At 62.3% G+C, this 27,255-nt stretch overlaps 1 protein-coding gene across 1 annotated transcript; it reads left to right on the forward strand.

Annotated features, from left to right (window-relative positions):
* The first annotated feature begins 1,625 nt into the window (after window positions 1-1,625).
* On the forward strand, window positions 1,626-27,255 carry MMP17 (matrix metallopeptidase 17). Its single transcript, XM_034934863.3, has 10 exons — window positions 1,626-1,887; window positions 12,181-12,313; window positions 12,598-12,727; window positions 14,437-14,720; window positions 15,488-15,664; window positions 17,840-17,924; window positions 18,946-19,028; window positions 19,125-19,277; window positions 24,118-24,375; window positions 26,334-27,255. The coding sequence occupies exons 1-10, from the start codon at window positions 1,729-1,731 to the stop codon at window positions 26,684-26,686; spliced, it is 1,815 nt and encodes a 604-aa protein (XP_034790754.1). The 5' UTR covers window positions 1,626-1,728; the 3' UTR covers window positions 26,687-27,255.

The following is a 27,255-nucleotide window of genomic DNA, read 5'->3' on the forward strand; positions in this document are numbered from 1 at the left end:
GTGAGACTTGGTCCAGCCCTGCCTGACTTTGGCACACGCTAGGACGCCACCGTTTCCTGAGCCCATACCCATACGCTTCCTTTCCTTGACTACAGCCGCTTTGGCTGGGTCTCTGCTCTGGAAACCAGGTTGTCCTGATGCACTTGGTCAAAATCCCGGATGAGGCCGTGTGCGGTGGCTCACGCCTGTAACCCCAGCACTTTGGGAGGCCAAGGCGGGCTGATCACCTGAAGTCAGGAGTTCAAGACCAGCCTGGCCAACATGGTGAAACCCCGTCTCTACTAAAAATACAAAAATTAGCTGGGCACGGTTGTGCACGCTTGAAATCCCATCTACTCAGGAGGCTGAGACAGGAGAATCATTTGAATTTAGGAAGCGGAAGTTACAGTGAGCCAAGATCGTGCCACTGCACTCCAGCCTGGGCAACAGAGCAAAAAAAAAAAAAGAAAGAAAAAACAATCCGGGATGTCCTGTGAAAGTCCCCGCCTCCTACAGGTGATCCCATCAGTCCGAACCAAGGTCATCTGAAGCAGGTGTGGAATCACCCTGTTCAGACCGGGCCAGGGAGGCTCTGAGGGCAGCAGGGACAGGATGGGCCAGAGTACCCAGGGAAGCGGGGGGGTCGGCCCTCACAGGAGTGGAGGGGCACCACTTCCCTGAGACCGGTTCACCGGTTCTGGTAAAAGGGGCCGAGCCTCAGTTTCCCTGTCCGTAGAATGAGACCTCAGTCCTGACAGTACCAGCTGCGATTTGGGGTGGTGGAGCAGGAAGGCCTGGGAAGGAGGGGAAGCCATGCTGTCCAGCACGAGGAGAAGCTGAATAAAGGCAAGGGTTACCCTTGAACCTCACCCCCTGCCCTCTCCCAAGATCTCCCACTCGGGGGGCAGCCTGTACGCAACTTGCACGAGTTCAATCCACACAAGCGCCTGCTCGGGCTCTGACCCTGGCTCTGCCGCTTGTCCGCTCCAAGTTACTTCATTTCTTTGGGCCTCAGTTTCTTTGTCTGCGAAATGGAAATCATAGTTTTCATCTCATAAATGTTGTAAGTAAATGAAATTATTTATGTAACTCCTGGGCATGTGCCAGGCACACGCTGCGCTCCAACAAACATTACAAGTTAACATTCTCGCTCCCAGGCCCGCAGGGACTGCAGAGCCTCCGCCGAGGACCCCAGCCCCCCCAACACCCGCCCTCGCCCTCCAGTCCCCCGCGCCCCCCAAGCCCCACCCTCCCTCTCCCGCGGTCCGCGGGCTCCACCAAGCGCCCACCTGCTGCGCTGCGGCGGCGGCTCCGGGACCTGAACCCGGGTCTGAACCCAGGCCTCGGCGCCGTAGGGGGTGGACCCGGGAGCGCGGCCGGAGAGGGGAGTCAGGGTCAGCTCCCCGCAGGCGCCCCGACCCCCGCCTCCGCGCCTATCCCGCGCGTCCCCGCCGCCCCAAGAGCGTCCTAAGACACCCGGGCAAACGCCTTCCCGGTGATGCCGCGGACCCAGTCCCGTCGCGGACACGGCGGGGCGGGCCGGGGGTGGCAGCGTCCGAGGCGGCGCGGGCCCTTTAAGGCGGCCGGCCTCGTTAGCATACATTTGCATGGCCCCGCCCCGCCGCTTGAGGCTGCCGCGCGGGGCTCAGTCCGGCGGGGGCGCCGCGGAGCGCGCAGGGCGCCGGGCTGCGGAACGCGAAGCGGAGGGCGCGGGACCCTGCACGCCGCCCGCGGGCCCATGTGAGCGCCATGCGGCGCCGCGCAGCCCGGGGACCCGGCCCGCCGCCCCCAGGGCCCGGACTCTCGCGGCTGCCGCTGCCGCTGCTGCTGTTGCTGGCGCTGGGGACCCGCGGGGGCTGCGCCGCGCCCGCACCCGCGCCGCGCGCCGAGGACCTCAGCCTGGGAGTGGTGAGCGCGCGGCCGAGGGCGCGGGCGGGACGGGCGCGGAGCTCCTGGGCCGGAGCCGGGGGTCTCCGCGGGCCGGGTGGCGGGGACCGGGAAGACCCCAGCAGTGCGCGTCGGCGTCGCGCGGGAGCCCTGGCGCCCTGGACCCATTTCCTGGGTGGGGAGACTGAGGCAGGGACGCGGGCTGAGCGGCCGGGCGAGCGCACGCGAGTCCTGGGGAGGCGCCGGCTGCCGTCCCGGCTCCGTGCGCTGGGAGCGCGCCGCAGCCGCAGGACCCCGTGGAGTTGTGAGGGGGTCGCCCACCCGGAGCCCGGGTCGCCGGCTTGCAGCAGCCCCGGAGCAGCCGGGCTGGGCGAGAGCAGGCATCGCGGCCGCCCCGAGCCCTGCGCGCTGCGTGCGTTCCGGGTGGGAGTGGCGGGGGCAGGAGCACGCACCCACAAAGCGAGGAAGGGCAGGGGCTACGGAGTGGGGGCACCCCGAAAGCCTTGAGCCCCCGAGTTTGCTTGGTTGAGGGTGTTGGGGGCACAGGGATGCTGGCTCCCAGCTCCCCACTGGACAAGGACCTGGCCCTCAGCCTCCTTCCCCTCCACCCCAGGTCGGCCAGGCTGGCCCTGCCTTGCCCTGGTACAGTGCTGAGCCGGGGGCGCGGGGAGAGCCTTCCTCACTCTTAGAAACCCTGCCTGGGGGCAGCGACGTGGCCTCTTCCTACAGCCCCCTCCCCTGTTCCGCAGCCGGGACTCGCGTCTCCTGTGGACCCGGAAGATTTAGAGCACACGTCGTGGGGTCAGCGCCCCCCCGCTGGGGCGGCCGGGTGAACTCCGGCTGGGTTTGTTGGTTCCTTCTGAGGCTCCTGCCCCACCGCTGCCTTCAGTGGACTCCTACCCAGGGAGTCGGGCCAGGAGCCGAGGCCTCCCCGCCCCGCACAAGTACTCGGCCTGGCCCTCGTCCGCGGACAGTCTCGCAGTGGGGTCCTGGCAGGGCCCCTCGCCCAGCGCAGTGGACATTCGGGAGCTCCAAAACCTTGGGGTCCAAGCAAGTCAGCGCAGGTGTATTTCAGGCAGTCGAGGCATATGGAGGGGCCACTTGGGTGGCACCGGCAGCCCCTGTGGTTGGCAGGACTTGGCCAGGGGGTCTGGATGGGAAGCCGATTTGGCCACCGTTTGCCCCAGGCCCCGAAGCCATCTGGGAGGTTGCTGGCCACTGTCCCTGCTGCCCGCGTCCAGGTGCCTGCAGGTCCCCACAGTGGCTTCCTTCCAGCCAGGCAGCCTGTGAACTTGGGGTGCCCCCCTCCACCTCCTCAAGACCCTTTTGTAGCTGCGGATCTCCCGGATCCCCCACTGAGAATCACGCCCTGGGGGCCTGGGGGCCTGGGGTCTCCAGCTCTGGAGGGAGGTGAACCCAGGCCCGCCTTCCAGGTCCGAGGGTGCCGCAGAAGGGGCCGGGGCAATGCCAGGGGAGGACTCAAGGTGGGGCCCACACACTCAGGAGGATGGACCCCCGGCCGAGCCATGTTGGCTGATCAGACCCAGTGCGGTTTGGAAGTTTCTCGCCACCCACCTGCCCCCCTGCCCGGAGAGAGTGGGTCAGGCGCCCTCCTCTCGGCTGGTACCTGCGCCTCGGTCTCTCCTGGCACCCCGGGGGTCACCCGCCCCGCGCCCTGCGACAGCACCGAGCGGAGGATGTGGCTCCCCAGCCTGGCCGGGGGCAGTGAGTGGGGCCCCGGTGTCCAGCCGGAGAGGGAGGACGCTGCGGGCAGCCCCCTGCCTGGAGCCCCGCTCCGTGTCGGGCCCGGCCTGGCGTGGAGCCTCCGTCCTGCCGCGGCTTCCTGCTCACACTGGCGGTGCGGGGCGTCCTCTGCTGGCCCTCGGGGGAACCGCGGGCCGAGCTCAGGCCCAGGGGCGGGCGGCTTCCCCGCGGGGAGGGACGAGGAGGCCGGGATCTGGGCGGGAGCGGGGACTCCTCCTCCGCCCGCTCTCCAGAGGCGCTCCCGGAGCGGACTGATATTCAGGTCTGGGCGCCAGGGACGAGAAGGGCTCCTTTGTCTCAGAGCTGCAGACAGAGCTGCACCCAGCAGGGCTGGAGCCGGGGCTGGAGGGGAGGGCCCGCCCCGGAGCGCCCCCCATATGCACGTGAACAAGGCCGGGATTCAGGCTGCTGGGCTGCGGAGCCGGGCTTTCAGGAGCCCTCGGCGGGGACAAAAGAGCGCACTGTCCCCCCGGGGGTCCTTGGCAGGGCTGCTTGTCCTTGTGGGCCTGAGTTTTTTGTCTTCCTGTGTTTTGAGTACGACATACAGCGAGCAGCCCAGGGTCTCCACAGGCGTCCGCCTCCCTCCCGCCCCTGGTTCCTGGGCACGGATGGGACGCGGCTCTCGGTGCCTTATTTTTGCACGGTGGCACCGTGGGCCGTGCGATTGCAGCTTCGCACGCTATCTGGAGTGTCTGTGCCGGAGCCGCCCGTCCATTCACCTGGTTAAGCCAGGCTCGGCCTGCAGCCTGCTTCTGGCCAGAACTTCCCGGACTCGCGGCGAGAGTGTCTCGGGATCTGGGTCCTGGGTGGCAGTTGTGTGGTGGCAGATTTTGACAAACTGCTCTAAAGTTTCTGCTCCATTTCTCCTCTCGGCAGCACAGCCTGTGGCTGTCATCACCGCGCCCACGGCACAGTGGCAGCTCCCTTGATCTTCTGTAGGAGGTGGAGTGGGGCGGGGCAGGTGGGGGGTATTGCTGAGGTTGTGGGATGCTGGGCCAGATGGTGCCAGGTGGCAGCCGCCCTCCATGTCCTGGCTTCTGCCGGTGGCCTCTGGGTTCCTGGCCCTCAGGACCTTGTCATCGCCCTGGCTGGGGCCAGGGTGTCCCCTCTCACCCTGCAGCTGCTCCCAGAGCTTCAGGCGAGCACCCCCAGCCAAAACCAAGACAGGCAGGAGGGTTAGACCATGGCCTGATTTCGCTGTGAGAGACGTCTGACTGTCCCTTGCTCCGCGGTCCCCTTCTGACAGCCGTCTTCATGGCTCCGGGGATGTTGTTTCCCTTGGACGTGGGCTTTGCGACCCAACTAAGTGCCGGGCCTCAGTCTCCCTGTCTGCGCATTGGGGCCAGTGAGGGCAGGCTGCCGTGCGATCAGCGGAGGTGTTTCCGATGGTTCAGGGACAGGAAGGGGGAAGGCTGGAGAGGATCTGGGGGGAGATGGGAAGGGGGAAGGCTGGAGAGGATCTGGGGGGGACGGGAAGGGGGAAGGCTGGAGAGGATCGGTGGGGGGGACCGGAAGGGGGAAGGCTGGAGAGAATCTGGGGGGAGATGGGAAGGGGGAAGGCTGGAGAGGATCTGGGGGTGACGGGAAGGGGGAAGGCTGGAGAGGATCTGGGGGGTGACGGGAAGGGGGAAGGCTGGAGAGGATCTGGGGGGTGACAGGAAGGGGGAAGGCTGGAGAGGATGGGTGGGGGGGACCGGAAGGGGGAAGGCTGGAGAGGATCTGGGGGGGACGGGAAGGGGGAAGGCTGGAGAGGATCTGGGGGGGAAGGGAAGGGGGAAGGCTGGAGAGGATCTGGGGGGGAAGGGAAGGGGGAAGGCTGGAGAGGATCTGGGGGGGGGACGGGAAGGGGGAAGGCTGGAGAGGATCCGGGAGGGGGACGGGAAGGGGGAAGGCTGGAGAGGATCTGGGGGGTGACGGGAAGGGGGAAGGCTGGAGAGGATCGGTGGGGGGGACCGGAAGGGGGAAGGCTGGAGAGGATCTGGGGGGGGGACGGGAAGGGGGAAGGCTGGAGAGGATCTGGGGGGTGACGGGAAGGGGGAAGACTGGAGAGGATGGGGAGGGACGGGAAGGGGGAAGGCTGGAGAGGATCTGGGGGGGGAAGGGAAGGGGGAAGGCTGGAGAGAATCTGGGGGTGGACGGGAAGGGGGAAGGCTGGAGAGGATCTGGGGGGGGAAGGGAAGGGGGAAGGCTGGAGAGGATCTGGGAGGGATGGGAAGGGGGAAGGCTGGAGAGGATCTGGGGGGAGAAGGGAAGGGGGAAGGCTGGAGAGGATCTGGGGGAGACGGGAAGGGGGAAGGCTGGAGAGGATCTGGGGGGGACGGGAAGGGGGAAGGCTGGAGAGGATCTGGGGGGGAAGGGAAGGGGGAAGGCTGGAGAGGATGGGGAGGGATGGGAAGGGGGAAGGCTGGAGAGGATCTGGGGGGGAAGGGAAGGGGGAAGGCTGGAGAGGATCTGGGGGGGACGGGAAGGGGGAAGGCTGGAGAGGATCTGGGGGGGAAGGGAAGGGGGAAGGCTGGAGAGGATCTGGGGGGGACGGGAAGGGGGAAGGCTGGAGAGGATCTGGGGGGTGACGGGAAGGGGGAAGGCTGGAGAGGATCTGGGGGCACGGCAGGGTGTTCCCTGACACAGTGTCTTCCTGGGGGTTCCAGGGGCACTTTGCGCATGCGTGAGTTTGCCTCCTTGTTGGCAGCAGATCCGGTGGGACGCTTGCCCTGGCTGTGGACGCAGGGCAGGTGTCAGACGCATGCAGGGTGGCGTTTCTGTCACGCAGTGGGTGGGAGCCTCCTGGGCACCCGCCTCTGGGATTCGGGCCCTCCTGGGCACCGTCTGAGTGGGACAGGACGGCAGGGACAGGACGGGGTGTGGAGCCTGACTTCCCCTGTGGACCCTGCAGTAATAAGCAAGTCCCCTCCTCATGTTGGCCCCAAGGGCTGCACACAATCTGGCCCACCTCCTTCTCCGTCCCGCCCCCTGACTCTGTCCCACCGGCTCCTCTGCGCTGTGTGTTTTCCCTGCCAAAGGGCCTTTGCACTTGCTGTCCCCACCACCGTGAGCATGTGAGCACCGCCCCACGCATCACCTGGACAGCTCCTTCCGTGTCCCCCAGGATGTTCCCTGAGCACCCATTTCATCAGTCCTCCAGCCCGTCCCTCACCCCCACACAGCACAGTGGTCACAGGCGGAGACCCGGAAGCCAACAGCCTGGGCTGAGCTGAGGATACATGTCCGAACTCCCTGTGCCTCCGTGTTCTCATCTGTAAACTGGGAGTAATAAGAACACCCACTTCATAAGGTTAACCCTCAGTTGCCTGTGAGCACCTGCTTTGTGCCAGGCACCCTCCAGCAGGGACCACCCCCAGCCTTGCAGTGCCTGAGGGACATGGGCACGAATGACGTGGGCATGGTTGGGTAGTGCTGGATATAACTGTTGGCTGTTAGGATCGAATAGAGCAGTTATTACTGTTCGGGACATAATGACGGCCTGAGACGCGTGTATGTGTTCAGGTGTTTGCTATTTATCTTCCTCACAATCCCGTCCTCTCTGTGGGCAGTGGGATGGGGTCCCGTGGCCTCAGTCTCTCCCCAGTTGCTCAGACAAACGGATTCAGGGGATCTGGCAGTGTCCCTGCGGAAGAGGCTGGAGCAAGGGGGTCACTCCAACCGAGGGTCAGCCCCCAGAGGAGGCCGGTGCAGGGGAACCCCGCATGGCTGAGTGGGTCAGACGTGGTTGCTGGGACCACACCACGGCTCCATCACTGACCGTGTGCTGTGTGACCGTGGACAGGTTATCCACAGTCTCTGAGCCTTAGTTTTCTCATCTGTAAAATGGGGCTGATGACACCTGCTCTCCCTGCCCCCAGGCCCCATGCAGGTTGGGTCACAGATGAGTATGGGGGTCGGGCCCTCATTCATCTGCAGGGGCCAGGCCCAGGCGCCACCACCGTGGCACAGCAGGGCCACACATGCACCCGCCAGCCAGGGTGCCCTGGGCGGGAGGCGCCGTTACAACCAATCAGTGCAACCCAAAGCCCGGGGACGGGGCCTGCACTCCATAAACTCCTTAAAAACCATAAATTCCCTAAAAACCGTCAAAGGGAATTCTGTGCTGTGTGCATTACGCCCTCTTAAGGCTGGAAACAGATACGCATTGTGTCAGACAACAAGCATGGCTGAACGGTGAATCCAGAGTGGGCCTGGGCAGCTGCCTGCATCTGCGTCAGAATCAGGGGCTGTGGGTGCCCACTTCCTGCCTGTGCCCCCCGGGGCAGGGCTCTGCCTCTGGCCTCTGTGTCCCCATCTTTGGTAATGGCCCAGCCCATGGGAGGAGCAGGAGAGCGGCCGCCTCTCCTAGGCGGCTCCAGAAATTAGCATCAGCCAGGGGGTGGCTGCCGTGGGTTGGGGCTCCCTGGAGCTCCTGGCAGCCCCCTCCCGCCTCCTCCCTCCTCCTGGCAGCCCCTCCCCCTCCCCAGTTGCCTTCTGGAAGGTTCACCCTGCTGCTGCAGCACCCTCCCGCCACAGCCTCTGTTGCCCTGGAGACAGCGGTCTCCGTGGCGACAGCAGAGGGAGGACCAGGCGGCGGGTGGGCGTGGAGGGGGGCAGGTAGCAGGTTCCCAGGATCAGACGCCCCCCTGCCTGCGTGGGATCCACAGGCTCTGTAGGTACTGGGGGCAGGGGGCAGGGAGGGGGACACCTGGAGCGGGGAGTCTGGGCCCCCACCCCAGCGGCCATCCTACAGCAGGCATCCCCCTACCCACTGTGGGTGGGAGTGGGTCAGGGTAGAGGCCTGGCGGGAGAGGAGGGGTGGGGAGGGGCCGCCACATTTGCCCTGAGCTGCTGGCTGCGGTGGGGGGCTTTGCCCCAGGACTGTGCTCCAGGCCTGGTTAACCCCTACTCCCCTTGGCTAACAAGCCCACCTTGCCGCCACCGCCACCCCATTAGCCTGGGTCAACATTTCCAAGCCCTAGCCAGGAATCAGCCGCCCCCTCCCAGATGGACCTGAGCTGCCTGGTGAGCTGCTTGCCGCCTCTTCCCTGCAGGCTCAGGCCTCCCCACAGCTGTGCCTCCGCCCACACTGGGAGCACAGGACAGGTCAGGGCTGGGCGAGGGCACCTCGTGGGCTCAGGACGCCCCCTGGGGCAGGTGGCCACTTCTACCTGTGTCCACCCGAAGGCTGGTGGCTCCCAAACCTGCAAGGCTTGTTCTGTCGGGGTGTCCCTGGCAAACTAGGAAGTGGTTCCCACCCTCTCACTCCGGCCCCCAAGACGGCCCCTCCCAGGATGCCTAGCCTGAGATTTGGGGCACAGCCCCCTGAGCACAAACTCGTGTTAGGTAGGAGGCACCCACCAGCCCTGCCCCACAGACCCGCCACCCCCCAAGATTCGATGCCATTCTATGCTCAAATTCCAGTGCCTCTGGGGCCACAGGTGACAGTGCCTGTTTATCATGGGCGGGGCTGCCTGTCCCGGGCTGGTGCCGGGGCCCTGGTTCTATGAGTTGAAGCAGACTGGCCGCTCACACCTGCAACTAAACCACCTGCTTCCAAACATTGGGCAACATTCCACAGCCACTGGGAGTGCTGCCTGCCAGGCCTGGCTCCACTTTCCTGAAATGCATGTGGCCCCGTGGCCAGGCTGCCCAGCTCCCCAGGGACCAGAGTGTAGGGGTGCCCCAAACCGCCACTGTGAACCCCACAGAGGAGTAAATGGGCCACTCAGTGCAGCTACCAGCCATGACCTCAGCTTATAGACGGGAAGGCTGGGGGGTGGGTTGTCCTCCCAAGGGCTCTCAGCACCTGCTGGCCCAACCCAGGCAGCAGCTGGCCTGGGTGGGAAAGGCGCCTGCCTGTGTGGACCCTTCCCTGGTGAGGGGGCAGGGGGTCATGATCCAATATCATAGATGATGTGAGGAAACTCCAGAGTGCTTCCTGGAGGAGGTGACAGGCTATTGTAACCATGAGGCACAGTGGCCCTGTTGAGCTCTGATCTTAACAAAGGACTAAAACGTGCAGAATGTGCTGATGGGCATCTCCAGCACCTACAGCGGTGACTGGTCATGGGACACCCTCAGTAAACCCTGCAGGTGCATGGTAGTGTGGGGCCAGACGCTCGGGGCGAAAGATCCCCACACCCTGTCAGTAAACCCTGCAGGTGCACGGTAGTGTGGGGCCGGATGCTCGGGGCGAAAGATCCCCACACCCTGTCAGTAAACCCTGCGGGTGCACGGTAGTGTGGGGCCGGATGCTCGGGGCGAAAGATCCCCACACCCTGTCAGTAAACCCTGCGGGTGCATGGTAGTGTGGGGCCGGACACTCAGGGCCAAAGATCCCCACACCCTGGAGGTCAGGGCGGAAGTGGGAGGCCAGCTTGTCAAGGCCAAGGCTGTCACCCCCAAGGCCCCTCCAGAGAAGCTGCCCACCCCAGTCATGAATGTCCACTTTGACGTCCTGTCGTGCCTATAGCTTTGGAGGGGCCATCAGTTCTGTACACACTCTTGGCTTCCCCAAGGGGCTGAGGGGCTGGGCTGGGTCAGTAGGGTTTGGAAAGGGGGTAAAGGCACAGAGGGGGGCCCCGGGAAGGACTCAGTGCTTCCTGGAAGGGGGATCTCGGGGTGTGCAGATCCCATGTAGTGTCTTGTGAGGCCCCTCCTGGCCAGCACGGCCTGTTGCTGATGCCCCTGGGACTTCCAGGATGGTGGTGCCTCATTCCTCTGAGCACTGCCTGCTGGTGGGCAGGAGGGTTGGCCAGGACCACCCCATCACCAGCTCCTGCAGACCAGAACCTGGGGGCCCAGCAGGTGGCATAAATGAGTCACAAGCATTTTCTTTTTTCTTTTTCTTTTTTTTTTTTAGGATTTCTTTAAAAAGTTATGTTTTTTTCATTTATGCATTTTTTTAGGTTAAGCCACATGAAACTACTAGTATTTATTTTAAATCAGAAATGGTCAAAAATGGGCACTTTCATATGATTTGGCCAATGAATACATGAGAGGTGGTAAATAATAGCGATTCACAAGCATTTTCTAAATGTCCAGAGGAAAAAAAAAAGACAGGTTTGCAGGCAGGGCAGAGCCCCCAGCACATCACCCCTGGCTTGTACCTTTCTGGAGCCCACCTCACCCCTGCTGTGATTCCCTGGGCTGGCGAGTATCCACAGGGCAGAGCAGCAGCTTCATGGCAGCCTGCAAGTGGGCACAGGCGCCATTTGGCGGTTGAAGAAACTGAAGCTAGGGGTGGAGGTAGCCCCCACAGATGGCACCCAGGCCCGCCATCCCCAGGTCCCCACGATGGCACCCAGGTCCCCACAGATGGCATCCAGGCCCCCCTGTCCCCAGGGCCCCTCCAGGGTAGCAGAGATGACTGGGGCATGGGGCCAGGGCTTGATTTATGCCCAGGTTGAAGGGCTGCCCTCATTCCTGCTCCTACTCAGCTCCGGTGTGGGTAGCCTCGCACCCACCCCAATAGGCCCTTCAGAGCAGAGCTGTCCCCTGCGCCAGGTGCTGGTGTGAACATTTTCCACATCCTGGCTCATGTCCTCATCACCAGCCTGCCAAGGACTCTGAGGAAGGAGCCCAGAGGGGTGGACTGCCTTGCCCCAGGCACACAGCGGGGAGGTGGCTGAGTGGGATTTGAACCTAGGCAGCCTGGCTGGAACCTGGCTTTTGTTTCTGAGACAGGGTCTCGCTCTGTTGCAGACACAGCCTTCAACTCCTGTGCTCAAACGATCCTCCCGCCTCAGCCTCCCAAAGTGCTGGGATCTCAGGCATGAGCCACAGCACCGGCCAAGCCTGGGCTCTTATCTCCCCCATGAATGTACAGCATGGCCCAATTCCTTAAACTGGTGTCTGAGCCACAGCCTTTCTCAGCTGGGGTCCCAGACCTTGGGTGCTAGACTTCCCTGTCACAAGTCAGCTGAGAGCCTGCATTTGACACTGGCCACATTTAAGAGCCTTTTGAGGGTTCCCTAGCATTTTGCGGTCTCAGGAGGCGTGGGGTGGGGCAGGGTTGCCATGAGTGGTTGTACAGGTCGTGCACGGCACAAGCTCACACCATCTAAGGGACATCAGATTTATTTATTTATTCATTTTTTAGACGGAGTCTTGCTCTGTCACCCAGGCTGGAGTGCAGTGGCGCGATCTCGGCTCACTGCAAGCTCCGCCTCCTGGGTTCCCACCACTCTCCTGCCTCAGCCTCCCGAGTAGCTGGGACTACAAGGCACCTGCCACTACACCCGGCTAATTTTTTGTATTTTTAGTAGAGACAGGGTTTCACCATGTTAGCTAGGATGGTCTCCATCTCCTGACCTCGTGATCCGCCTGCCTCGGCCTCCCAAACTGCTGGGATTACAGGCGTGAGCCACAGCACCCGGCCAGGGACATCAGGTTTATTAAGACACTTTTCCGGCAGCTGCCCAGGGAAGAGACAAGAGGTGCCTTGTGGGCAGATAGGGGGCTGGGAGGGGGCCTGCCCGGAAGCAGTGGTGGCCCGTGGCAGGCTTCTCATTGGGTAGGACCAGGCCCTCTGTTGCACCCCCTCACCCTGCTCTCTGCCCTCAGGAGTGGCTAAGCAGGTTCGGTTACCTGCCCCCGGCCGACCCCACAACAGGGCAGCTGCAGACGCAAGAGGAGCTGTCTAAGGCCATCACAGCCATGCAGCAGTTTGGCGGCCTGGAGGCCACCGGCATCCTGGGTCAGTTCTCCAGGGGGCAGCGGGAGCGCCGTGGCCCCCGTCAGGTCTGCGACCGTCAGCCATGCCCCCTCTGATCAGGCACAGTCCTGCCTTATGCTTGAATGAACCTGGGTCCTGGCCTGGTGTAGCTCAGAGCCTGGGGCTGGTCCCCCAAAGATGACGTGGGAGGAGGGGGCAGCTCGGAGGCTGGTGCCAGAGTCAGAGCTCCCACCCTTGGGGATGCTCGGGATCCTAGGGTGGGGAGCGAGCTGGGCTAGGCTCTGAGCTCCATGCTTTCCCTGCAGATGAGGCCACCCTGGCCCTGATGAAAACCCCGCGCTGCTCCCTGCCAGACCTCCCTGTCCTGACCCAGGCTCGCAGGAGACGCCAGGCTCCAGCCCCCACCAAGTGGAACAAGAGGAACCTGTCGTGGAGGTGGGTGCGTGGCCAGGGCGAGGAGCGGGGCCTCCACGGAGGTGGGCGTGTGGCCAGGGTGGGGAACGGGGTCTCCGTGGAGGCGGGTGCGTGGCCAGGGTGAGGAGCGGGGCCCCCATGCCTCTGTGTCTGGGCCTGCCGTAGATATCCACAAACCAGGGTACTTCAGACAGCAGCAGGAGCTCTCTCCCCACTCTGGAGGCCAGGAATCCCTGCAAAGGAGTAGGCTGGATGGTGCCTTGGGGAGGTAGAGGGAGCATCTGTCCAGGGTTCTATCCAGCTGTGCAGTTGCTGGCAGCCCTCGATGGAATCACCAGCCTCTGCCTCCACCCTGCCCTGTCCGCACGCAGCCTCTTCTCCCGTGTCTCCAGGATGCTCCTCGGATTTAGGGCCCGCCCTGATCCAGTGTGACCTCATGTCAACCCCTCATGACATCCACAAAGACCCTATTTCTTTTTTTTTTTTTTTGAGACAGGGTCTCACTTTGTCACCCAGGCTGGAGTGCAGTGGCGCAGTCACAGCTCACTGTGGCCCTGACATCCTGGGCTCAAGCAATCCTCCTGCCTCCGCCTCCCGAGTAGCTGGGACTGCAGGTGCATATGACCACACCCAGCTAATTTTTTTCTTTTTTTTGACACAGAGTCTCTTTCACCCAGGCTGGGGGGCGGTGTTGCAATCTTGGCTCACTACAACCTCTGTCTCCTGGGTTCAAGCAATTCTCCTGCCTCAGCCTCCCAAGTAGGTGGGATTACAGGCACGAGCCACCAGGCCCAACTAATTTTTTGTATTTTTACTAGAGACAGGGCTGGGCATGGTGGCTCACGCCTGTAATCATGGCACTTTGGGAGGCCAAGGCGGGCGGATCATTTGAGGTCAGGAGTTCGAGACCAGCCTGGCCAACATGGTGAGACCCCGTCTCTACTAAAATACAAAAATTAGCTGGGTGTGGTGATGTGTGCCTGTAATCCCAGCTATTCGGGAGGCTGAGGCAGGAGAATCACTTGAACCTGGGAGGCGGAGGCTGCAGTAAGCCAAGATTGTGCCATGGCACTCCAGCCTAGGAAACATAGTGAGACTCTGTCTCAAAAAAAATAAAAATAAAATAGTAAAGACAGGGTTTTGCCATGTTGACCAGGCTGGTCTTGAACTCTTGAGCTCGAGCAATCTGCCCACCCTGGCCTCCCAAAGTGCTGGGGTTACCAGTGCGAGCCACCACACCCAGCCAACCCTATTTCCAAACCAGGTCATATTCTAAGGTTCTGGATGGACGTGAATTTGGCGGGACACTATGGGACCCACACACCTTCTGCTGTCCCCCGGAGTCAAAACTATCTCAGATGGGCCCTGGCTAGTGTGAGGGCTGGTGAACCGAGAGAGCCCCTTCAGTGGGGAGCAGGGGGATGGGGCAGACGGGACGCATCGTTGAGGGCCCTGGGGCTGATGGCTCCACGCGGGAGCTGACGTTTGCCTGTGGCCTGGGGGTCTCAGCCTGCCTGGGCTCTCATTTCCCTCCCTCCGTCATCTATCCCAGTGAACTACTGGCACCGCCGTGAGTGCATCGGACGACTCCTGGCGTGGGGAGAAAGGCGGAAGATGGGGGAGACCCTCATAGGGGCACCCCCGGGCTGAGGAGGGGCGTTCAGGGAACTTCGGCCTGGGGCACGTGGCCTGTTCTCCATGACTCACTCTGGGCTGACCCCTGCCTGCAGGGTCCGGACGTTCCCACGGGACTCACCACTGGGGCACGACACGGTGCGTGCACTCATGTACTACGCCCTCAAGGTCTGGAGCGACATTGCGCCCCTGAACTTCCACGAGGTGGCAGGCAGCGCCGCCGACATCCAGATCGACTTCTCCAAGGCCGACCATAACGATGGCTACCCCTTCGACGGCCCCGGCGGCACCGTGGCCCACGCCTTCTTCCCCGGCGACCACCACACCGCCGGGGACACCCACTTTGACGATGACGAAGCCTGGACCTTCCGCTCCTCGGGTACGTCTGGGGAAGCCCTCAGGGTAGAGTCAGGAGCCCCAGCGGCCTGTGAGGCTGAGGAGCAGCCATGGCCCCCCCATCCCCAACCCTGCGTCTGAAAACACACGCGGCTGCTCCTGAGCACGGCTGGGCATTTCCCACTAGGCCCATCTCACAGCATCTGTGCTTGGCCTGGCTGACCTCGCTGGGTGCTGGCCTGTCGGGCGGGGACACCACTGGCTGAGCCAAGCTTGTCCTCATCACGTTCTTAGCACCTGACAGAGCAGGACGCCTGCGAGGCCTCTGTGGCCCCGGCTCAGTGTCACTCCCGCTAAGTCCCGTTGTCTGCAGAAGTCTCAGCTCTGCAGAGGCTGTTCCGACCTCTGGACTGTGGCCTTGGGAACCATGCAGTCCTGGGAGCCCAGGCCCGTCTTGTGGGGCCAGGGGGCAGTGCCCACAGCATTGGGCCTCAGGTCATCCGACCGACACCTGGCCCCATGTAACCCAGGCCCCAGGCACAAGGTGTTATCTGTGTGGCCTTATGCAGAAAAGGTTATCAGCCGCTCCATGAATGGTACAAAGACCCCAGGCCTGGGAAGCCCAGCAGGCCCCACAGAGCCCCCAGGGGAATCGCGTTAATTCCCAGTAACCCTGCAGAATCCCTCTGGCGTAGCCGGCATCGAGGCATCCCCATGGTCACCCCAGAGCATGGTGGGGGCCTGCCGGTCCCTACCTGCGGGGACAGGGCCCTTCTTGCCCTTGGTTCACATGGCTCCCTGTGTCCCCAGATGCCCACGGGATGGACCTGTTTGCAGTGGCTGTCCACGAGTTTGGCCACGCCATTGGGTTGAGCCATGTGGCCGCTGCACACTCCATCATGCGGCCATACTACCAGGGCCCGGTGGGTGACCCACTGCGCTACGGGCTCCCCTACGAGGACAAGGTGCGCGTCTGGCAGCTGTACGGTGAGTGTCTCCCCGAAGCCAGACACAGGGCCCCTGGAAGAGGGGTCAGAAACCCCAGGCACCCCTGAGCAGAGCCCCCCCGGGAGGGTTTGCTCTCCCCGCTGTTCCCTCCACGGATGGTGCTGTGCCAGCTGGGACGCTCTGGCCTGTCCACAGAGCCCACCCCTGACGTCCCCAGAGCCCCTAGATCAGAATTCCACCTCTGTGCCCCAGACACTGGTGGAGTTACGATAGGCAGGGTTGATGGTGTCCCAGGCCTGTGCAAATCACATTGCATGTCTTAAATCATCTGATCTTTGTGGCCATATAAGGTAGGACTACTGTCCCCACTTTACAGATGAGAAAACTGAGGCACCCAGAGGTATGTAGATTGCCTGGGAAACCCAAGAGTAGCCAAGTCAGGCACCAGGGACCCCTCTGCTGGGTTCACATCAGGAAGTGAGGCAGAGCCCCTGTCCTGGGAGCTGGTGCCCCGGGGAGACAGCACACGTGCATCAGAGGCCAACTCGGTCACCTCACTTATACCCAGCCCCAGCTGCCCTCCACACCGCCCACCACACCCTGCAGTAGTGCTGCCCCTGCCGCCCGGACCCTCCCGGCCTCAGCATCGTCCTTGCCGCTTCACATGCTCTGACATCCATGCATTGTTTCCACTGTAGTAAAATTCACATCCCATGCAATTCACCTTTTTGGCCAGATGCAGTGGCTCATACCTGTAATCCCAGCACTTTGGGAGGCCGAGGCGGGTGGATCACTTGAGGTCAGGAGTTTGAGACCAGCCTGGCCAACATGGTGAAACCCTGTCTCTACTAAAAATACAAAATTAGCCGGATATGGTAGCAGGTGCCTGTAATCCCAGCTACTCAGGAGGCTGAGGCAGGAGAATCACTTGAACCCAGGAGGCAGAGGTTGCAGTGAGCTGAGATCGCACCACTGCACTCCAGCCTGGGTGGCAGAGTGAGACTGCCTCAAAAAAAAAAAAAAAGAAAGAAATTCGCAATTTCAAGGTGTGTACTTCTATGCGTTCAGGACATTCACAAGGTTGTGCAGAGGCCACCTCTATCTGGTTCCAGAACTTTTTCATCACCCACTACCACCGAAGGAGACCCGACACCCATCCCATCCCCCCAGCCCCTGGCAACCCCTCACCTCCTTTCTTCATAGATGGGCCTCTAATGCAGCCATGCAACCTTTTGTGTCTGGCTCTTTTTTTTTGAGATGGAGTCTCACTCTGTCACCCAGGCTGGAGTGCAGTGGCGCGATCTCGGCTCACTGCAACCTCAGCCTCCCGAGTAGCTGGGACTACAGGTGACCACCACCATGCCCGGCTAATTTTTTGTATTTGTTTTTTAGTAGAGACGGGGTTTCACTGTTAGCCAGGATGGTCTCGATCTCCTGACCTCGTGATCCACCCACCTCGGCCTCCCAAAGTGCTGGGATTATAGGCGTGAGCCACCACGCCCGGCCTCTTTTTTTTGTTTGTTTTTTAGAGATGGGGGTCTCACTATGTGGCCGAGGCTTGTCTCAAAACTCCTGGGCTCAAGTGATTCTCCTGACTCAGCCTCCTGAACAGCTGGGACTACAGGCATGCACTACCACACCTGGTTAATTTTTAGATTTTTTGTAGAAATGGGGTCTCACCTTGTTGCCCAGGCTGGTCTCAAACTCCTGGGCTCAAGCAGTTCTCTTGCCCTGGCCTCTGAAAGTGCTGGGAATACAGGCACGAACCACTGTTCCCCGCCCGGCTTCTTCCACTGAGCATAGCGTGTTCCACGTTCACCCCGTGGTAGCACAGATTTGACCTGGATTTATTCTCATGGCTGAATAGTTTTGTCATCATGCAGCCTATAGCAGGCACTGGGTCACCCCTGTTGGCTGCGGTGAACAGTGCTGTGAAGGCTGGTGTACGAGCTCCTGTGGGAACGCCTGTCTTCAGCTCTTTAGGGTGTACCCCGGGGTGGAATTGCAGGGCAGTGAGTGTTTAACTCGGCGAGGGGTCTGACTCCCACCTCGACGTCAGCTCTGGGGGCAGCAGTCTCACTGATCGCAGCTGCGCCCCCACAGAGCCTGTCTGCTGAGTGGCCTCGGTTTCATCCCTGGGATTCAGAAGGGCTGGTGGGATGTGGGGGGAGGCGGGCGGCGGGGGTTTGAGGCCGTCCTCCTTGTCTCCCGCAGGTGTGCGGGAGTCTGTGTCTCCCACGGCGCAGCCCGAGGAGCCTCCCCTGCTGCCGGAGCCCCCAGACAACCGGTCCAGCGCCCCGTAAGCCCTGGGCCCACGGTCACCACCCGCTGGGGTCTGTCCATCCTCATCCCTGTCCCACGCAACATTTGCCCCAAATCGTGGCTCAGAGTCCTGGGAAACGCACAGCTGTGTGGCCGACTGAGCCCCCAGTGACATTTTGTCTTTTCTTAAACCCCATCTAATACCGGCCCTCCCCTGCCAGGGGTCCTGCACAGAAATGAGAACTTCAGACAAGGTTTCCTCTCCCCCTCGTCCCTGTCAGCTACTGCCACGTGACAAGCAGCCCAGCTTGATGAATGTTTCATCAAGCCCATGGATTCCCAGCATCAGGAAGTCAGACAGGGCCTGCGAGTGTCTGGCCTGTGCCCCCAGCGGGAGGGATGTTCACTGCCTGGGCCCACATCTGGTGCCAGGGCTGGGCCCAACTGGGACGGCCATTGGGGCTGCTCCATGAGGCATGACCCTCCCACAGCAACTGGATTCCAAGTGAAGTTGTCTTGAGAGCTGGTATTGCCAGAGGCCGGTAGAAGCTGTGACCTTGTGTCACCCAGCCTCAGATGTCACAGGACCGTACGTGTAACCCTCCCGGTTAAAGCTGCGAAGGAGCCACGCTCTGTGTCGAGTCGTCTCTCGGTGGACATGCACCTTGTCCCTGACCTTCTGTCGCTACAGCCACGTCGCTGTGAACACGCTTCTTGTAGGACCGAATTCTAGGCCTGGGCTTGGGGTCCCGTGGCGTGGGTGTTTGGCACCCAGCCAGGCCCAGGGTGCTACACCAGTCTCCACCCCTGAGCTCCTGCCCTCCCCGCAGCTCCCTGGCGCTCTGTATGCTCAGAGCGTAGATCTTGGCCCCCGCCCGCTGAAGCGGTGGACAGGCACCCCCGTTTTAATTTGCCTTTAGCAGACCCCTAGGCAAGGATAGGGGCTCCCCACGAGGATGCCTGTCCCATGCTGCTCAGGTCAGGGGCTCTGCCGCAGGATGCCCAGTCCCGCGCTGCTCAGGCCCCGCCTCCCAGCCCACCTGGCTCTCTCCCTGCAGGCCCAGGAAGGACGTGCCCCACAGATGCAGCACTCACTTTGACGCGGTGGCCCAGATCCGGGGTGAAGCTTTCTTCTTCAAAGGTACCTCCAGGGTTCCCGTGGCGGTTGGCTGAGGGGCATGGCCCATGCTGGGTGCAGACCCTCTCTGCAGCCCGGCCCTCCCCTCTGTGCCCCCAGGCAAGTACTTCTGGCGGCTGACGCGGGACCGGCACCTGGTGTCCCTGCAGCCGGCACAGATGCACCGCTTCTGGCGGGGCCTGCCGCTGCACCTGGACAGCGTGGACGCCGTGTACGAGCGCACCAGCGACCACAAGATCGTCTTCTTTAAAGGTGGGTGGGCCTCCCCGTTGCACTCCGGGCTTCCCGGGCCCTCTGTCCGCCTCATGGAGGGACGGAGGGGGTCCAGCCTGCGTGTAAGCCCTACGTCTGCCCAGAGGCCGGTCGAGCACAGAGCAGCTGGTTTGCTTGTGCACTCAGCAGATGCACTCTGAGCACCTACTGTATGCCCCATCCTGAGGCAGCCGCTGCAGGCACACAGAGGGCAAAACGATGGAAAGCCCTGCCCTCGTTCTAGTTGGGCCACAGTCCACCCGCAAGTCAGGAGGAGCTGATGCCAGTGCCATTCGGTGTGGTCAGAAATGAAGGACAATGGAGAGAGGTCTCCTTAGGGAGATGCTGTACAAGCAGAAACTAGGGAACAGTGTTCCAGCCCAGGGAACGGCCATGCGAGGCAGGAGCAGCCCTGCCGAGTCCCAAAAACATCAAAGGGGCTGCAGCTGGAGCACCAGGGGCCTGGAGGAGGCTCGGGACAGAAGCGTGAGGGGCCGTGGCTGCTAGGGCCGGCCTGCCTTTCCCCGGTCGGCCCCTGTGCCCACCGTTCCAGGAACCACCTCGTGGCAGTGTTACAGGATGCACTCCTTTTGCCTCCAAGTCTCCGTGAAGGGCAGGAAAGGGAGACAGTAGCAGGGGCAGGTGGGGGTGGCAGGGCTGCAGGACAGAGACCCCCATGCTGGGCTGAAACACCTGGAGTTTCCCTCACAGTCTGGAGGCCACAAGTCCGAAATCAAGGGGTAGGCAGGGTGGGTCCCCTCTGGAGGCTGTCCCAGGCCTCTCCCACATCCAGTGTCACCCTCAGCCACATCCCTCCTGCCACCGCCTCTGTCTTCACCAGGCCGTCTCCTCCTCCATCTCCGCGTCTTCTCTTATAAGGAAGCCGGGCCTTGATTCAGGTCCCCTAGTCCTATTTGTTTTTGTTTTTTGTTTTTTTGAGACAGAGTCTCACTCTGTTGCCCAGGCTGGAATGCAATGGTGTGATCTCAGCTCACTGCAACCTTCACCTCCCGGGTGGCAATTCTCCTCCCTCAGCCTCCCTAGTAGCTGGGATTACAAGGTGCCCGCCACCACTCCTGGCTAATTTTTGTATTTTTAGTGGAGACAGGGTTTCACCACGTTGGCCAGGCTGGTCTCGAACTCCTGACTTCAGGTGATCCACCCGCCTTGGTGTCCCAAAGTGCCAAGATTACAGATGTGAGCCACTGCACCCGGCCTGCCTAATCCCATCCTATCTTAACTAACGCATCTGCAAAGACCCTCTTTCCAAGTAAGGTCACGTCCTGAGATTCTGGGTGGATGTGAGTTTGGAGGACATCATTCAATCCAATGTGGCAGCCACACCCACAGTCACGGGCGGGACCCTGTTTCCTTGCCGAGGTAAAGGGTGTTCTGCGTGTCTGTCAGGGGAACCACTTCCTGTAACTCCATCGCCTGCCCGGCCCTCAGCGTTTGACTCCGTCACCCCCATCACTTGGGAGCCCTCCGGTGACTGTTCCCGGAGGCCTGATCCCTCCTGAAGGGACAGAGGCTGCAGCTACCTGGGAGGCTGAGGCAGGAGGACCGCCTGAGCCAGAAGGTCAAGGCTGCACTGCACCATGATCGTGCACTGCACTCCAGCCTGGGCGACAGAGCAAGACCTTGTCTAAAAAAAAAAAACCAAAATGTCAGGCGCGGTGGCTCACGCCTGTAATCCCAGCATTTTGGGAGGCCGAGGCGGGCAGATTACAAGGTCAGGAAATCGAGACCATCCTGGTTAACATGGTGAAACCCCGTCTCTACTACAAAATACAAAAAATTTGCCGGGCGTGGTGGTGGGCACCTGTTGTTCCAGCTACTCGGGAGGCTGAGGCAGGAGAATGGCGTGAACCCGGGAGGCGGAGTTTGCAGCGAGGTGAGATCACACCACTGGACTCCAGCCTGGGTGACAGAGCGAGGCTCCGTCTCAAAAAAAAAAAAAATCCCCAAAGACAGTACCTGGACCAAAAAAGAAAAAAAAATTACTTGCAAACCTCATGACCAATTGCTCCTAACCTCCCCTAGGCCACCTTGCCAAAGGCCCCAGGGTGCCCTGTAGAGCCTCCCCGAGCAGGATCCCATGACGTGCGGCTCCCTTGCCTTGCACACATTAGAAGTGTTCAGGCCGCTTCCCCCAGGTGGACCCGTCTGGCATCTCCTCCAGATCAGGTTCTGGTTTTGCACATCTGGCAGGAATGCCACCGAGGGCAGGTGTTCTGAGCCCCGAGCCGCCCTGCCTAGTGATGTTCGCTGTGGTCACCTGGATGAGGTGTGTCTGCAGGTTTTGCTACCATAAAGCCCCATTTCTGGGTGTGAGGGGTCGGTCACCTGCCAGGAGAGACTTGAGAACATGCAGGTCTCTTGCCACAGGCCGTCTCACCCCTGCTCCCCCTCTGTCCCCTGTGTCGCCTGCCCCTGCCTGGTTTCCTACCAGGCGCATCTGTCCTGGTTCCTGCTCAGCCATAGCAGGGCAGGGCCCATTGGTCCTCCCATCATCTTAATCCCTCCCCCTATTTGCAGACATCACAGCCCTTTCCAGTCTCCAGCAAAGGACTTTTTCTGGTCTTTTTATATTATTTTTATTTTTAATTTTATTTTACTGTATTTTTTTGAGACAGAGTCTCACTCTATCACCCAGGCTGCAGCGCAGTGGTGTGATCTCGGCTCACTGCGGCCTCAACCTCCCAGGTTCAAGCAGTTCTCCTGCCTTAGGCTCCTGAGTAGCTGAGACTACAGGCACTCACCACCGTGCCTGGCAAATTTTTTGTATTTTTGGTAGAGACAGGGTTCACCGTGTTGGTCAGGCTGATCTCAAACTCCCGACCTCAGGTGATCCACCCACCTTGGCCTCCCAAAGTGCTGGGATTACAGGCATGAGCCACCACTCCCGGTCTGGTTTTTTGGTCGTTTTAAATTGTGGGCGTGGTGAGCACACTTCACTATTTCAGCCATTTTGAAGCCACAGCTCAGTGGCATGAAGCACGTTCACGCTGCTGTGCAGCTGTCACCTGCGTCCGCCTCCAGAAGATTTCCACCTTCCCAAACGGAAACGCTGCCCCCGTGAAACACGGATGCCCCGCCCCGCCCCTGGGCAGCCCCGCCCCTCCCCTGGGCACCCCCGCTCCACTTGCTGTCCCCATGGCTCTGAGTGCTCCAGGGACCCCATGTCAGTGGGACAGACAGGATCTGCCCCTCTGTGCCTGGCTCGTGTCACTCAGCGGAAGGTCCTCGGAGCTCTTACACGCGGGGCACGTGGCAGGATTTCCTTCCTGGCTGAGGCTGAGCGGCATTCCATGGCACGGACGGACTGCACCTCGTTCGCCTGCTCACTTGGGTTTCCTCTACTCTGGGCTCCTGTGAAGGACGCTGCTATGAGCGTGAGTGTGCAAACGTCTCTCCAAGACCCTGCTTTCAGTTCTTTTGGATTTATACCCAGAAGCGGGAATGCTGGATCACGTGGTAATTCTATTTTTGACGTTTTGGGGAGCCTACGTTCTGTCTCCCGCAGCGGCTGCACAATTTCATACCCCCTCCCCGGCAGCGCCCAGCTCCGCCATCCCCATATCCTCCTGACACGGGTGACTTTCCATGTTCTTGACAGTGGGGGTGAGGGGGCGTCTCATTGTGGTTTTGAGGGCGTTTCTAGTGACGTTGACCATCTTCAAGTGCTCAATGCCATCTATATTTCTTGGGAGAAAAGTGTATTTAACGCAGGGCACGGTGGCTCACGCCTGTAATCCCAGCACTTTGGGAGGCCAGGACGGGCAAATCACCTGAGGTCAGGAGTTCAAGACGAGCCTGGCCAACATGGTGAAACCCCGTCTCTACTAAAAATACAAAAATTAGCTGGGTGTGGTGGCGGGCATCTGTAGTCACAGCTGCTCAGGAGGCTGAGGCAGGAGAATGGCTTGAACCCAGGAGGCGGAGGTTGCAGTGAGCCAAGATCACACCATTGCACTCCAGCCTGGGAGACAAGAGCAAGCCCGTCTCAAAGAAAAAAAAAAAAAAAAAGACTCACACAGGCCTTGAGGGAGGTCCTTTCCCGTCTTTGCCATGAAGTTGTTCTAACCCCTTGTGCAGAAACAGTGGTCGGCCAGGCGCAGTGGCTCACTCCAGTGATCCCAGCACTTTGGGAGGCTGAGAAGGGAGAATTGTTTGAGCCCAGGAGTTTCAGACCAGCCTGGGCAATGTGACAAGATTATTAAAAAAAAAAAAAAAAAAAAATGGCCGGGCGCGGTGGCTCACACCTGTAATCCCAGCACTTTGGGAGGCCGAGGTGGGCGGATCACCTGAGGTCAAGAGTTCAACACCAGCCTGGCCAACATGGTGAAACCCCATCTCTACTAAAAATACAAAAATTAGCTGGGTATGGTGGCACATGCCTGTAATCCCAGCTACCTGGGAGGCTGAGGCACGAGAATCGCTTAAACCCAGGGGCGGAGGTTGCAGTGAACCGAGATCAAGTCACTGCACTCCAGCCTGGGTGACACAGCAAGACTCCGTCTCAAAAAATAATAATAATAATAATAGAATGGCATGTCGTGGGCCTCGGTTTAGCCCGAGTTGTTGTTTCCATCGGTAAAGGGGTGGCCGGCAACGTCCGCAGGCTGGATGGGACGGCCCGGACTGGGCACAGTAGGTGCTCACTAAGTGTCCACGTGGCCCCTGTGATGTGGGGTGATTGCACTGTGGCCGCTGTCCCATCAGGCCCAGGTGAGGGGCCAGGGCAAGAGCGGCTGACACAGGAGAAGGAAAGGCAGGAGCCCCCTGCCCTTCGGGGTGGGGCCGAGCCCCGGCCCACAGCTGTTTCTCTCGCCCCCAGGAGACAGGTACTGGGTGTTCAAGGACAATAACGTAGAGGAAGGATACCCGCGCCCCGTCTCCGACTTCAGCCTCCCGCCTGGCGGCATCGACGCTGCCTTCTCCTGGGCCCACAATGACAGGACTTATTTCTTTAAGGACCAGCTGTACTGGCGCTACGATGACCACACGAGGCGCATGGACCCCGGCTACCCCGCCCAGAGCCCCCTGTGGAGGGGTGTCCCCAGCACGCTGGACGACGCCATGCGCTGGTCCGACGGTGAGTGCCAGCTGGGGGGACGGGCCATGCGGCCTCGGTTTCCCCACCAGGAGAGGGGCATCACAACAGGGCAGCCAAGAGGTTCCCTGAAAGGAGGACGGCCCCGGTCGGTGTGGGCTCTGAGGGTCCCAGCCCCTCGCCCGGAGCTGCTGACCCTGCAGGCGTCCCCGAGAGGACGGCCCCGGTCGGTGTGGGCTCTGAGGGTCCCAGCCCCTCGCCCGGAGCTGCTGACCCTGCAGGCGTCCCCGAGAGGACGGCCCCGGTCGGTGTGGGCTCTGAGGGTCCCAGCCCCTCGCCCGGAGCTGCTGACCCTGCAGGCGTCCCCGAGAGGACGGCCCCGGTCGGTGTGGGCTCTGAGGGTCCCAGCCCCTCGCCCGGAGCTGCTGACCCTGCAGGCGTCCCCGAGAGGACGGCCCCGGTCGGTGTGGGCTCTGAGGGTCCCAGCCCCTCGCCCGGAGCTGCTGACCCTGCAGGCGTCCCCGAGAGGACGGCCCCGGTCGGTGTGGGCTCTGAGGGTCCCAGCCCCTCGCCCGGAGCTGCTGACCCTGCAGGCGTCCCCGAGAGGACGGCCCCGGTCGGTGTGGGCTCTGAGGGTCCCAGCCCCTCGCCCGGAGCTGCTGACCCTGCAGGCGTCCCCGAGAGGACGGCCCCGGTCGGTGTGGGCTCTGAGGGTCCCAGCCCCTCGCCCGGAGCTGCTGACCCTGCAGGCGTCCCCGAGAGGACGGCCCCGGTCGGTGTGGGCTCTGAGGGTCCCAGCCCCTCGCCCGGAGCTGCTGACCCTGCAGGCGTCCCCGAGAGGACGGCCCCGGTCGGTGTGGGCTCTGAGGGTCCCAGCCCCTCGCCCGGAGCTGCTGACCCTGCAGGCGTCCCCGAGAGGACGGCCCCGGTCGGTGTGGGCTCTGAGGGTCCCAGCCCCTCGCCCGGAGCTGCTGACCCTGCAGGCGTCCCCGAGAGGACGGCCCCGGTCGGTGTGGGCTCTGAGGGTCCCAGCCCCTCGCCCGGAGCTGCTGACCCTGCAGGCGTCCCCGAGAGGACGGCCCCGGTCGGTGTGGGCTCTGAGGGTCCCAGCCCCTCGCCCGGAGCTGCTGACCCTGCAGGCGTCCCCGAGAGGACGGCCCCGGTCGGTGTGGGCTCTGAGGGTCCCAGCCCCTCGCCCGGAGCTGCTGACCCTGCAGGCGTCCCCGAGAGGACGGCCCCGGTCGGTGTGGGCTCTGAGGGTCCCAGCCCCTCGCCCGGAGCTGCCGACCCTGCAGGCGTCCCCGAGTCGTTCCCCGAAGGCCTGGCCCACGAGCTGCCCTTGTTCTCCCCGCCCTCAGCACTCCCTCGCCCCTGCTGCTCCCCCAGCCACGCTCCTGCCCCAGGGCCTTGGCACTGGCCATGCCTCGTCTGGGCACACTTTCCTGAGATGTCCACACAGCCCCTCCCTTGCCGGCCCCAGCCCTGCCAAACGCCCTCCTGGGCATCACCCCTGCCGCGTCCCACAGTGTAGAAGAAACCTCCCCACAGGGTCAGCTCCAGAGACGGCAGCATCCTCTGTTTTGTTTTCAACGCTGCATCCTCGTCACCTGGAACAGCCCTGCACAGAGTGGGCCCTCAATAAATATCCAGTAGGGGAAAGAGACTCTGAGGGTCTCCCGGTCCATCCCCTGCCCCAGCAGGCTCCTCTGGAGCTTCCCAGGCCTGTGACCATGCCTGCAGAGCTGCCCGCAGCTGAGCAGATGCTGACCCCATCTCAGATATTATCTGGGCGCCCCCTGCCATCTAGCACAAGCCGCCCCCCCACCAGCCGTCTGGCCCGACCCCCCACTGCAGTCTAGCGCAAGCCCCCTGCTGTCTGGCCCGACCCGAGCCCCTTCTGCTGCAGCCCTCCCTGAGCCCAACGCTCCCTCCTCACTGTCTGGCTGGAGCCCCTCCTGCTGCAGCCCTCCCCTGAGCTCAGCTCTCCCTCCTCTTCTCAGGTGCCTCCTACTTCTTCCGTGGCCAGGAGTACTGGAAAGTGCTGGATGGCGAGCTGGAGGTGGCACCCGGGTACCCACAGTCCACGGCCCGGGACTGGCTGGTGTGTGGAGACTCACAGGCCGACGGATCTGTGGCTGCGGGCGTGGACGCGGCGGAGGGGCCCCGCGCCCCTCCAGGACAACATGACCAGAGCCGCTCGGAGGACGGTTACGAGGTCTGCTCGTGCACCTCTGGGGCATCCTCTCCCCCGGGGGCCCCAGGCCCACTGGTGGCTGCCATCATGCTGCTGCTGCTGCTGCCGCCACTGTCACCAGGCGCCCTGTGGACAGCGGCCCAGGCCCTGATGCTATGACACACAGCGCAAGCCCATGAGAGGACAGAGGCGGTGGGACAGCCTGGCCACAGAGGGCAAGGACTGTGCCGGAGTCCCTGGGGGAGGTGCTGGCGCGAGATGAGGACGGGCCACCCTGGCACTGGAAGGCCAGCAGAGGGCACTGCCCGCCAGGGCTGGGCAGGCTCAGGTGGCAGGGATGGAGCTGTCCCCTAGTGAGGGACTGTGGCCGCTCCAGAGGGGTGCCCAGTCAGGCCGCCGCACCGCCGCCAGCCTCCCCCGGCCCTGGAGGGAGCATCTCGGGCTGGGGGCCCACCCCTCTCCGTGCCGGCGCCACCAACCCCACCCACACTGCTGCCTGGTGCTCCCGCCGGCCCACAGGGCCTCCGTCCCCAGGTCCCCAGTGGGGCAGCCCTCCCCACAGACGAGCCCCCACGCGGTGCCGTGGCACGTCCCCCTGTGACGCGTTTCAGACCACCACGCGGTGCCGCGGCACGTCCCCCTGTGACGCGTTCCAGACCACCACGCGGTGCCGCGGCACGTCCCCCTGTGATGCGTTCCAGACCAACATGACCTCTCCCTGCTTTGTA

This window comes from Pan paniscus, chromosome 10 (genome assembly GCF_029289425.2).
Source record: "Pan paniscus chromosome 10, NHGRI_mPanPan1-v2.0_pri, whole genome shotgun sequence".
NCBI classification, from domain to species: Eukaryota; Metazoa; Chordata; class Mammalia; order Primates; family Hominidae; genus Pan; species Pan paniscus.